At 48.9% G+C, this 13,563-nt stretch overlaps 1 protein-coding gene across 4 annotated transcripts in view; it reads left to right on the forward strand.

The window, feature by feature from the left end:
- Positions 1 to 13,563, forward strand: part of LOC135921169 (protein 5NUC-like) — a 266,996-nt gene that overhangs the window by 88,280 nt on the left and 165,153 nt on the right. For all 4 annotated transcript variants that reach the window (XM_065455478.2, XM_065455477.2, XM_065455476.2 and 1 more), the window contains exon 2: positions 12,062 to 12,199. In XM_065455478.2, the coding sequence (XP_065311550.1) occupies positions 12,062 to 12,199 (138 nt within the window). The remainder of the gene's footprint in view (positions 1 to 12,061; positions 12,200 to 13,563) is intronic.

A 13,563-nucleotide genomic window follows, 5' to 3' on the forward strand; every position in this document is an offset into this window, starting at 1 on the left:
GGGCCAGTCTCGAACATAGTGCAACGCCAAGCCCACGTACGGCGGAATTGATGGACTCATTAAGCACTCTCCAGAGGTGGGCCGATCCCGAAGATTGCTCGATTACGGGTCTACTCTCAGTGGAGGTGATGCAGTCGTTAAGCAGTCTCCATACGTGGGCCGATCACGAATGTAGTGCAACGCCGGGCTGACCCGCGGCGGAGTTGGAGCAGGCGTTAAGCACTTTCCACACGTGGGCTGATCGCGAATATAGTGCAACGCCGCTCCGGCCAGCTTCGGAAGAGAAGCAGACGTTAAGCACTCCCCTTCCATTGAGAGATTCTGAAGATAGTGCGACGCCGGGCCGACCCGCGATGGAGGTAAAGCAGTCGTTAAGCACTCTCCACACGTGGGTCGATCCCGAAGATGGTGCGATGCTGGGCCGAGCCACGGCGGAGGTCATGCGGGTGTTTACTAGTCCCCATACGTTGGCCGATCCCGAAGTTAGTGCAACGCCGAGCCGACCCGTGGTGGAGGTGAAGCAGGCGTCAAGCTATTTCCATACGTGGGCCGATCCCGAAGATAGTGCAACGCTGGGCCGATCCCAAAGCGGAGATGGTTAGGGCGTTAAGCACTACCTATACGTTGGCCGATACTGGAAATAGTGCAATGCCGGGCCGACACACGGAGGAGGTACAGATCGCCATTAACGGGCCCACATACACATCTTCACTGGTTATCTTTCTACGCACAGTGAAAGGTCAGTGAGGTATTTATTTATTTACTCATTTACGTCACAGGTTCCTGCTGTAGATTTTAATGAGTGGTTTTGTAAAACACGGTATTCAAGAGAACGGAGCGTGTGTGCACAAATAAACAGGAGTAATTTTGAATGGATTATCTAGCCGAAATGGGATGTGTCGGGGAGCAAAGAAAATGGCTCATTGTAGTGAAGTATTGTGGTACAGCACTTGAAATAATGAAAGGCGAGCGCCTTGTCTTCTAAAACCTCCCAGCTTGCTAGTCGGTATTCCGTACTGGTAGTCGTCAAGTACGGCTGATCAGCGGAAGCAGTGCACACCACCTGCCACCCCCCGCGGAAAGCATCGACCAACGCCTCCTTGCGCCTCTACCTATAGAAAATTTATTTTCTGTGGAGAAACGACCGCCACACGAGCTCCATAGCCAACCTACACGTCCGCGTCCGCTAAATTGCACTTGGTTCTAGAAGGAGCGAATATTTGCGATAGTTGGAAAAAAGAAAGGCAAAGGGAATGCTGCTCTCCGCACCTGCCGATCACTGACAGCTGAACAATGGCCGACTAAGGGTTGCAGAAGCAACTTTTAGTGCAATCTGCTCGACACACCAGAAGTCGCCATTGTTGTTGTGCAATACCGTCTTATTTTAGCAGTGGATCTTTAGGCAAGAAGCCTTTTAATATATGGACTTGAGTTTCGCTCTCCTTAGGCTTTTGACCGCCGAAATTTGGGAAACATGGGCTAAGTTAGTACATAGGTCGTGTGATAAGACCAACATACTTATACTTAGTTAGTTAATCCTACTTAAATTAACACTACTGCTTGCGTTGCTACTTCTAACAGATTGTGCTGTATCTTCGTCGTTCGACGATTTTAGCTTGATTATGCAAAGAATTATAATCGTGAAAAAAATAATGGTTGCAGGCACGGTGTAAACAGAATTTCGACACGCGTATTTATCCTTTTCTCGGGGACTGAATTTCGCCCACATAAACACCTTTAAGCTATCGCTCAGTGCAAGACGCACCTGCGTGATTGGAACTTACTGGAATGTAATCGACCGTTCTATCCACTGTCTCTTGTCACCGACAGTTTTGTAATCTCATTGTATACGCGACGCAAATTATGTAGTATTTTATGGAAGACACGCTGGCACCAGCGATTAATCTGGAAATTTCGATGACTCTTGTATAAAAGCCGATGTTCTTGACCGGCAGATCAGATTTCGACGATCTCCTACAGTGTTTTCCACTATCATTGCGCTTCGACTGTCAGGCTTTTCTGGGCACATGTTCATCCAATGAAAAGTTACTTTCGCCATTCACAGCTTTTTACTTTGTTCTTGATGGCCACTCAGCGTGAGATCTGGTGGAGACGATTTGCGTTCATTTACGGGACGACCCCTTCAGACCCACACCCCGAAGATGACACCGCCGTTGCCCCGGACCAACGAGCTAGCCGCAGGCGACAAAACTTGCCCCCGGAGCATGGTCGTCTTCCCGAGTAGACCAGAACGACCCATACCAAAACAGTAGGCGCAATGGCAGCCCCAGTGATACCTGTTCTGCTGATTTGATCACCTGTTGTGCTGTTCACCTGATCTTTCATAACGCCGCAAATGTTCCTGTCTCTTCCTTTTTCACAAAGTTCGTGATTTGAAACCCCTTCTAAAGGACAATCTTTTGGTCACTAAGTGTTATATTTCATCCCGCACCTATAACAGCTTTAAAGTCGGGGTGCCATTGTACGTTCAAACTGTTGCGAAGACTCATTCACTCCTATGAAAAGCATAGATGGAATCGCTTTTCTGCATCAGTCGCACTCATCACCGACTCTACCAACCTCAAGACCGCTGTTCCGGATGCCTTTTGTTAAGATTTGTGGTTGTGCCCTTGCTCCATTTTTTTTACTCCACTCTTTTTTGTAACCCCTTCAGACCTTCAAGGTATGTGAAATAATTAAAAAAATAGACAACCTCGAGAGCCACCGGCCTTTTTTGGATCACCGACTGAAGACACAGAAACATGGCTGCAGAGCTACGAAAGAATCACGATTTCCAACAACTGGGACTCCGACGACAAGCAGCGGCATGTGCACTTTGTCTTAAGAGACGCAGCCCTGAAAACATGAGACCTGTTCCGCAGCGGCTTCTAGCAAACCTTTACTAACGTCTTGCCGCAAGGAAAGGGAAGAAGCTCTGCTAGAAAACCAAGCACAGTTCCCAAACGAAAACACGGAAGCAGTGGCCCGTCTGTTCCGCCACGCCGACCAAAATATGTCCGAGGTGAAGGAAGTTTGCTTACTCATGCTAGGTGTGAAGCAAGAACTTTTTCAGCAATTGTGCGAAACCCGCCAGAACTGCCGAAGAGTTCATTCACTAGGCCACAAGCATCGAGAAAGCACTCGAAATGCGGAACCGACGATTCCGCTGCCGTGTTATTTAAAATAATTACGCCGAAATTCAGTATCTATGCACCGATGACTTTCGCAGGACCATCAGAGCGGAAGTGCGGGAGGAGCTAAAGAAGATGTTTCCTTCATCGCAGCCTCAAGTCACTTCGATTGGCAATGTTGTGCGCGAGAAGATCCAACCGCCATTCGAAGTCGCTCAATCACCACAGTCTCGGCTGGAAACGATGACCTACGCCGCAGTAAACGTACGTCACGTTCCACTTCCACGCTCACGCCAATGCCTGGTAACGCTGCAGTTCCGTCGTCCACCGGCGCCAGCGCCAGCACCCCAACCCGTCCCCCCGCGCAACATCACAGGGAAAACTGAAGTAGCGTCCGGTCCTTTCTTACCCTATAACTTAGTTTGTGTCTCAGCAGGTCGCGCTTTGAATTTAGCCACGCTTCCATGCCAAGTTTCCAATTTTTCACTTTTCAAGACAGACGTTTAGTGCACCCCCGACCACCGTCCTCTCTGCAATCTTCGCGAGAATGCGGGTGGCGTGTACCGCTGATGCCTACGAGGATTCGCTCTTGAGGCACCGCTTCCAAAGCTTCGCTGGTGGTCACGTGCCATTGCTGACTACATCGCCACAACGCAGTGGACGCCCCAACGTCCTTAGCGTTCGCCATGCCCATGACGTTGCTTGAGCCGCCGCGGCGACCATACACTGGTCCGGCCCGGGACCGGTCCGCACCACCGAAGGGGGTGTGGTTGCTGTACATCGAAATAGAGCATACTCTACCGGCCGAACACGACGCTTCATGATCTACCTCGACGATGCAGCGACGGCATGCCGCCATCCCGAAGAAGTATGGAAGCCAAGAATACGCCAGCAATAACAGACCTGATGGCACGAAATAGCACCCAGAGGTCAATGTGACGCAGCCGTCATCCAACACCGACATCTGACTGCAACCCAAGATAAAGAACCACCAACCTCGGTGTCCTTCTTGACGTCCACGAAGCCATCGCTCTTGTAGATACTAGAGCCGACTCCTCTTGCATCAGTGCATTATTCACCGCCAAGTTGAAGAAATGAAGGCTGCATGGGACGGACCTCAAATTCGGCCAGTTGGAGGATACCTGATAACGCCGACTGGAATCTGCACGGCAAGAATTACAGTTCATGGCCGGACCTGCCTTGCAACTTTTGTATTCCTTCAACAGTGCTGGAGAAACGTAGTTCTCGGCATAGACTTCGTGAACCACCCCGGCTCTATCGTCGATTTGAAGTCCAAGTCGATAACGCTATCCACAGACGAAAGGATACCGCCGAAAAGGACTTCCAGTCAGCGTGCCTTAAGTGTACTTGAGGACCAAGTCGGCATCCCGGCTCCATCCAGTATTGTCACTTCCGCCGGCACTGAAACATCCACAGACGTAGAAGGAGTCATCGAGATGACCGACAGGTGCTGCTCAACAAAGAAATTTGCGTTGCAAGAGTCGGCAAGAGTTGAATTGACGCTATAAAAATGGAAGTGCCACGACTTCAAACACATCAGCCAGGGCAGGACGATCGTATACATCGAGCAAATTGTAGAAAGAAACAGTGCGTTTGTCCTCACGGGCTTTTTCTCATCTACCTCGAAGGCAGTAATCCACAACGATCCTTCGACATCAATCCGAGTCTCCCCATGAGTAAGCAGCAACAGCTCGAAAGTATTCTCCGATGACACAAAACCTATTTTTGACATCATCGAGAATTTGAGAGACACCAGTTGCAAAGCATCGCATAATAACCGGCGTGTGCTCGAGCATTTCGCCAGAGCCCTAACCGAGTTTCAACACGAGAACGAAAGCTATAAGGCTTTTCGAAGAACACAAAATGCTGCGCAACGCCAACATTAAGCCGTTGAAAAGCCAGTGGGCGTCTCCTGCGGTCTTAGCGAAGATGCGTGGAAGTAGGCGCATCTGTGTCAATTATCGCCTGTTGAAAAACCGTCACCAAGAAGTATGCATATCCTTTCGCATGGATAGACAACTTATTGGGCCGGCTTTGCAATGCTAAGCGATTTTCCTCGACGGATGTGAAGACAGGTTTTCGGCAATTTGGTGTTGACGAAAGGGAACCAGAGAAGACCGCGTTTTTCACGCTAGACGACCTTTTCGAGTTCAAGGTCATGCCATTCAGACTTTGCGCCAGCGCGGGCTGGACCCAGTATTGGCAACACTGAAGTGGCAGACTTGGCTCAGCTACTTTGGTCTACCGCAACGTTGTATTATTTGCCAGAAATTTGGACAATCAACTGAGGTGGCATGAGAGAATAACAGAGGCGATCAAGTCATCTGGACTCTTCCTGAAGCTTGAAAAGTTCGATGTTGCTTACAAATTTCAGTTTTTAGGTCCTGTTATCAGGAGGTCTAGAGTCCGTCCCGAATTAAGGAAGACAGCTGCCACTGCTAAGTTACCGCGGCCCGTCGACTAGAGGGTGGTACGCAGATTCCTTGGCGTGTGTGCCTATTGCATAGCTTTGTAAGTGACGTTTCTAGCATTGCGGAGCCATTAGCACATGTCACGAAAGCGCATATTGACTTTAAATAGGAAACGCGACAGGAAGACGCATTCGAGGAGTTGAACTGACGAGTGCAGTCCCCACCGGTTCTTTTACACTTCTATGAAGGCGCCCAGACAAAAATTGACACCGACGCAAGTTCTGTGGGCCTCGGCGCCGTGCTATCTCTAAGGAAGGATGGAGTTGAAAGGGTAGTAGCTTACGCAAGCCGGTCACTGTGGAAAGCGGAAGCGAATTATTCTACGAGGGAGAAAGAGTGCTTTGCGATAATTTGGGCTAAGGGGAAATTATGGCCTTGATATATGGCCCGCACTTCCAAGTGCTAAGCGACCACCATGCTTACTGATGGGTGGCAAACCTCAGGTATCCCTCTCGTCGCCTAGTATGATGGAGTCTCAGACTCCAACAATTCGACATCACCATGGTCTATAAGTCTGCACGAAAGCATTCTGGTGCCGACTGGCTGTCACGCGGCCCTGCTGACTCGCCACCGCAAGGCGACCTCGAAAACTCATTTGCAGGTCACCTTTATTATTCTTTATGCGAATACCTGCCGCGCCACAAGGGCATTGTATCAGGGGCGGAGGGAGGGGGGGCACTACAGAGTTACATTAGTACAGAAAAGAGTGACGTCGGAAAGAATATATAAATAGTATAAAGGACATTTACTGAGGTTCGTAACGACAGCCGGTTCTAGGATGCACCCAGCACAGTCCCCTAGCTCGAGCCTCTGCCGCGCGCTTGATGCTGCTGATGCTGGTGTCTCTGCGCTCACGCATGTTCGTTATTTTCCTTGCAATGGCCACGTGGAAATAAAGGAGCCATCGTGGTGACTTAGTTTTCTGGAAGGACGGTACAATGGTGATATAGCTTGATACGCTGAACGTGAGCGACTTCGCGGTTACGACGTCGCATGTCGGACCGCGGCATTAGTGGCTCATCCAGGTAAGTAACGGGTGATGTCCTCTCGAGAACACGGTATGGCCCGTCGTACTTCGGAAGGAGTTTTCGAGCCAGCCCAGGCGTGCGGTGTGGCACTAAAAATCAGATGAGGCCGCCTTCGAGAAAAGTGGGAGTCGAGTTCTGGGCGTCGTGAACGGCTTTTTGATGCTTCTGGTCATACGAGGGGAACCGGTGGGCCAGCTGGCGACATTCTTCGGCGTGTCTGGCGGCTTCCGAGATCGGTTGTCATTCAGATGGGTCCGGCTAGTAGGGCAAAATGGTGTCGATTGTGTGCGAACGGTGATGGCCGTAAAGAAGGTAAAAGGGTGAGAATCGCGTATTGGCCCTAGTCGCGGTGTTGTAGGCGTAGGTCGCAAACAGAAGAACTAGGTCCTAATTAGAGTGATCAGGTGAGACATAAATGGCGAGCATGTAGGCAAGAGGTTGATTAAAGCGTCCCGTGGTACCGTTAGTCTGTGGGTGATAAGTAGTCCATTTACGGTAAACACTTGCGCATGCAGCAAGCAGTTGTTCGACGACATCGGATAACATGGCGCAGCCTCTGTCGTTTAAGAGTTCACGTGGACCTCCATGACGAAGGAGAAAACGGCGTAGTATGAAATTGGCAACCTCCTGCGCTGTAGCATTTGGTACAGCATCAGTCTCCGCATAACGTGTTATCTACCGCAACAATTATCCACCTGTTGCCGGTAAGAGTCAACGGAAGTGGCCCGTAGAGATCTATGCCCACGCGATCAAAGGGTCGGGATGCGCATTGTAATAGCTGGTGTATAGGTGTTCACCGGTGGAGTTGCGCTGTCGCGCGTTGCAGCGTTGGCACTCATGACAACAGCGGACGAAGTTTCGAACGAAATTGTACATTCCCTGCCATTAATAGCGGTGTCGAAGTCTTTCGTAGGTCTTGAAGACTCCGCCGTGGCCACACTAAGGGTCGACGTGGAACGAGGAGCAGAGCTCTCGTTCCACCTCGATCAATCCGAGTATCGCAAGATACCCGGAAGGACGAGTAACCAAGTGCGTCCCTCTGGGGCATAGTTGCATCAGTGCAGTAACTGGTCTCGAATCGCAAATTGAGGAAGTTGGCGCCGAAGCGTTCGTGACGCTGGAACTTTCAACGTATCCGAGAAATGGCAGCAGAGATGCTGTCCAGGGATCATTACGCTGTGTAGCAGCGATAGTATCAAAGTCGAGAGAGGACAATGTGCACTCGCAGGAGGAGTCGTGACTGGCTTTCAGGGGAAGCGGTGATCGAAATAGCGCGTCAGCGTCGGAGTGCTTTCGCCCGGAACGGTAAACAACGCGGATGTCATATTCTTGAATTCGCAATGCCCAGCGGGCAAGGAGGCCCGATGAGTCTTTCAGCATCCACAGCCAACATAGTGGGTGATGGTCGGTCACTACGTCAAAAGATCTGCCGTATAAATATGGCGAAGACTTTCCAAGCGCCCCCACAATGGCCAAACACTCCTTTTCTGTTACGCTGTAATTGATCTCCGCCTTGGTTAACGTGCGACTCGCATATAGGACGACGTATTCTGTGTGGCCAGGTTGACGCTGTGCCAACACCACGCCAAAGCCTACACCGCTTGTATCGGTATCGATTTCGCTGGGCACTTGATGACTAAAATGGCGAAGAATGGGTGGCGCCATGAGAAGATGGTGCCAAATAGTGAAGGTGGCCTCACACTCTGAAGACCACGATGAGATATCTCTAGCGCCACCAAGGAGCTGCGTGAGAGGCGATATAATTGAAGGAAAGTTTCGAACGAATCACCAAAAGTAAGAGCAGAGGCGGATGAAACTGCGTAGCTCTTTCATAGTGGTAGGATTTGGGAACGCAGTAACAGCACGTAACTTCTCAGGATCCGGGCGAATGCCCGCCTTTGACGCAACATGGCCTAAAATTGAGCTGACGAACAGCACATCGACACTTCTTCAGGTTAAGTTGCAACCCGGTGTTGGTAAAGCCAGTGGGTATGTGCTGGCAGCGGAGCAGGTGCGTTGAGAAATAAGGGGCGAACACCGCAATATCGCCTAGCTAGCAAAGCCAGATTTTTTTATTTGAGGCTACGCAGAACAGAATCCATCATTATTTCGAACGAAGCAGGTGTGTCGCAAAGTCCGAAAGTCATGATGGTGAATTCATACAAGCCGTCAGGTGTAACAAAGGCAGTATAGTAAGCTTTATGAAGATAGCGAATGGGGAAAATGCTCAAAGATTTACGGGTGGCTTCCTCAGTCCAGGGCTCCACTGGCGTTGGCCACCCTCTGAAATTTTTTTAGGAGTGTCATCTGCACCACCGGGTTTCAGCGATAAAGGAATGAAAGAGGGAGACCAGCTTTCGTCCTTCGTCAACTACCCTACGGGTTAATCTGCCACCGCCTGAGCAAGCACGTGATAGAGCAATATATGTCACAAAAGAAAACCGATACAACAAAATAGAGTGCCTATGGTGCTGGAGTTAGAAAGCAAGCGGGAGCATGAATTTGGAATTTTCATTTACAAATCGTAATTCTGTTCAGCGCCATTCAGGTTGGTGCTTCATTAAATTTGTTGTCTGGCCATCCTTGTGCTTTCACTGCTGCGAATTTTTTTTGTTATTTTAGTGTTTTAGTGATTTTTGCAGTCTACTTTTCAGTCTTGCGTCACGCTGACAACGGCCGAGTTGTATAAACAAATCGATCTATTTCGTGCTGACCTCACGGAAATGAGGGCGAGCTTACAAATACATAGCCGAGTCTTCATACGAGTCTACATACGAGTCTACATACATACGAGTCTGTCAAGAGCAGAAATGAGGAACGGGCGAATAAAAGCAAAACGCTGAAGTACGAGAACAAACAACTATGTGATCGGCTAGCAGCCGTGGAGCAATACTTGCGCTGGAACAATGTTGAGATAAAAGGCATTCATAACATAGAAGCTGAAAATTGTCCCGCCGTCGTGCAGGCAATGGGTGTAAATTTTGGATGTATCGCTGAGCATAAGGACATCAATGTTGTTCATCGTGTCCCAGCAAAAAAATTGGTTGAACATTATCCCGCAATCTTGCTTCAGAGGAAAGAAAACCGACTTTGCTCCCAAGGTACGGAAAATGCGCATCACGTATCACGACTGCAGCCATTGACTTTCATAAAGGGACGCACAGACCAATATTGGTCAATCACCATCTAACACCAGAAAAAAAGAGGCTGTTTTCTCAGGCTTTGCAACTGAAAAAGGTAAGGATTGGAAGTATCTGCGGACACATACCTGCATAATAAAGGCCAGGACAAGTGAAGAACCCCACCTATATACACTGTGGCGAGGAAAGCTTATGTCGACTTGAAGAAGAAAAGTCCACCTGCCGAAGCGTTGACCCCTGATTTCACATTGTTCTCGTTTTGCTCATCGTCTTGCTGATTTCGGAAATTTACAAGTATGGTTCTGGACTGCTTTTCATCCGTAGCGTCGCGGCATATTTGGATCGACCTTGCACTGCCTATGTAGATCCCAACAATCGGCATGTCGTAGCAGAAAAACAGAAGAACTTCAATATGGCCTAGTTGGTGTTTACTGCATACCATGTTGACCGCAAAAAAAAAATGGCGGGGATAGTGGGCGGGTCTGACGAGACAGCCTGTGTGGTTTCTCGGTTTTCTTCCGCTGTCCCCGTCTTTATTGGGGGTCAATATGATAGGCATATACGCCACGTCGTACGCTCACGTCGAGCGACTGGCGTAGAAACCAGGCCCTTGCTTTCACGAGTAAGTCTACAACGTCGTTATACTTACGCTGCTGTCGTCACACAAATGTATGTTCGCGTACAAAGCCCACAACTACAGAATTTGCAGGAACACGTAGACCATCTGGTATAGTTTTGGGGAACCACAAACAAGGCTGGATAGCCACGTGCCTGCAAAATGTTTTTCATAACAAGTATTTCCATAATGGGTGATATCTCCACATATTTTCTTTGTTTTTTCCCCCTGTTACCATAATATACAGGTGCATACCAAAATGTGGGCTCATGTTCGTGTTTATATTTGTTGCGAATTTAGCCTTGCTGCTACCCCTCCTTTCCCGCTGGATGGAAATGAGTTACACGTATACGAAAAGGAACTATTATTAAAACTTGCACAAAGTAATGAATGATCGCGACGCCATCACTTACAAAAGTAATAGCTAGCCGTCATCCGAGGCTAGTCTCAGCTCATCCGGAGCGGCAGAAGCCGTTTATTTACTAGTGCTGTGGACCAATGCGCATCACAGTGCACAGCACATGGGAGAGATGCGGCACGTCTTAAGACAGGGATGCTGCGGCATTTCAGGCACTTCTTCCTGTTGAGAAAGAAAAACAGAAAGAGACACGACTGATGCATCGTCCACGTCGATGATGTGACTTTCAGGCTGTCGTAAAAAGTAGGGGCGCACACGCCTTAGCAGGTCACCTCCAGTCTCCACAGAGTTTGCGGTGTCAAGGCCGACGTCTGCGTGATTTGCTGCAGTGGGGGCATTTCTAGCTCAACGTGAGTGGAGGCGACATAATGCGCTGGCCAGACGGTAGGTTCAGTTGACTTCCAGAGCACTGCAGACCTCACAAACGGGGGCCCTATCTTCCGCAGTGTACTTGTAGAGGGGCTCCGAGCGTAATATTTCGGACTGACCATGATGGATGATGGAAGGTTCTGGAACCAGGCTGAGCTGGAGGCCATTATGAACAGGAGGCTGGTCGTCACCGTGAGCTCATGGGTACCATCCCATGAGGTGGTCGTTAACGTTGAGCGACAGTGCAGGTGGCGATAGCTTCAATTGGTCCTCGCATGGTTGCCGGCCCTTCCGAAGGAACCGAGAAAGGCACCAGGACTGGAACGCACCGGTGACAACCCTGGCTCCCCAAGACATAGCCTGCGCCGCTCTCACCGTAAATGCACAAAGGAACGAACAAATGTGTCAAGATGCAAGAAATAAGCGCATTCTTGTGGAAATCGGTGGAAGCGAAGGTTTCTTTGCTGCTCGCGCCGATTGATGGCAATCAATCTGGCGCAGACGCGGTGAAAATGCAACCCACCGTGGTTGCTTAGTGGATATGGTGTTGGGCTGCTAAGCATGAGGTTGCGGGGTTGAATCCCAGCCACGGCGGCCGCATTTCGATGGGGGGGGGGGGATACGAAAACAGCCGTGTACTTAGATTTAGGTGCACGTGAAAGAATGGTGGTCGAAATCTCCGGAGTCCCCACTACGACGTGCATCATACCAGATAGTGGGTTTGGCACGTAAAACCCCACAATATTTTGCTAAAGAGCACGAACACAGCAATGCTTTCTCAGTTTCATATACATTGAATATTGGTTGCATTGTTGTTGCAGACCCTACATAATATTAGTATTTATATTAAATATCTATACGAAACAGGTGCGGAAGCTGAAGAATGCTGCGAGAAATGTTCTGTTCGTCAATGCTGGAGACTTCTATCAAGGAACTCTGTGGTACTCGATACTTAAGCACAAGATTGTGTCTGCAGCAATGTCTCAAATGTCTTACGACGTGGTGGTGAGTACGCATTCCTCAAATCCCGCATGCATAATGTTGCGGCTACAGTACAAATAGCGATGCCTTCGTTAAAATATTCCTGCGAAGATTTGCGTGATGGTATATAGTACCCCGGCACTGCTATCCCAATTAGCACTTTCCAACTTACGTGAGCTGGTTGAGTACACAGTGGCTACAAATATACTTTAATTGATCTGCGCTATCGCCGGGAAAGGTCACTACGGTATTGTGCAGAAACATTTTAGCCACGAAATAATTCAGCGCTTTACGTATGTACTACACAAAGCACAAGGCAACTATTTCGAAGCAGCAACAGCTGCTTCTTATCTCCATGAAGTGCATGTACGTTATGTTGACGAAAACCTTCACTTCATTTTTGCTTCAATCTTCGGCCGCTTAAAAAAAGCACAGAGCTTCACAAGTTCATACAGCTATGATAATGCTATGACATTTTATGATATTGCTATCAGTTCTGTCGCATATAGGAAAGTGGACTCAACGCCTTATAAATATTTTACTTCATGCACCCCTACACAATGGTCTATACATCCTGCAGTGTGCTAACGAAACACGCCACCACAATAAAATATTCCTACGTTATTTTATTTCTAATAAAAACAATATAAACCGACTGATGACATGGTCATAAACTGGCACATCCAAAAAAATGCAAATGTTCAGTCGCAACTTTTTGTTTGAGAACAGCTCACGCGCATTTTCAGGTGGATTCAAAGTAGGCTCGGAACCATACACAAAGTGTTCTTAGGAATACGTGTTCAGCACTGGTCAAGATGAGAGCCTGCATGCAGCGCAACAGGCAGCTCATTGATTTCTCTTTGGCGGTCGTTATTGCCGTCGTCTGCACATCAGCAGGCTTGGAGCCTGTGAGCATCAAAAGTTGCCGAGAGAGTGGGGCTATACTAATCTAGATACAAGCAAATTAGGAAGGCCCACTAAGCATCAACAAGACACTCCCTCACCAGAACAGGAGTTTGCCTCCCTGGTACAGTATTCGGCCACCCCCTCCCAAATGCCTCACTCAGTTACATCATGGCCCTCAGATCCCAACAGCTGCGCAGCGCCTGACAAAGGCAGCGGCCAGACCTGTAACGCAAGAGAGGGTGCTAAGAATCACTGGGTCCGGACTGGCCGCCAATGGAAACTGACCCTTGCAACGTTTAACACCCGAACCCTCTTGACTGAGACTAGCTTAGCAGGACTCTTTGAAGAACTATCAGACATTGTTTGGGATATCATCGGCCTTAGTGAGATTAGAAGAACTGGTGAAGATTGTACATTGCTGAATAACGGGCATGTCCTCATCTATAGAGGGCTTCTAGATAAGAAACAATACGGGGTAGGAT

Source organism: Dermacentor albipictus, chromosome 8, assembly GCF_038994185.2.
Source record: "Dermacentor albipictus isolate Rhodes 1998 colony chromosome 8, USDA_Dalb.pri_finalv2, whole genome shotgun sequence".
NCBI classification, from domain to species: Eukaryota; Metazoa; Arthropoda; class Arachnida; order Ixodida; family Ixodidae; genus Dermacentor; species Dermacentor albipictus.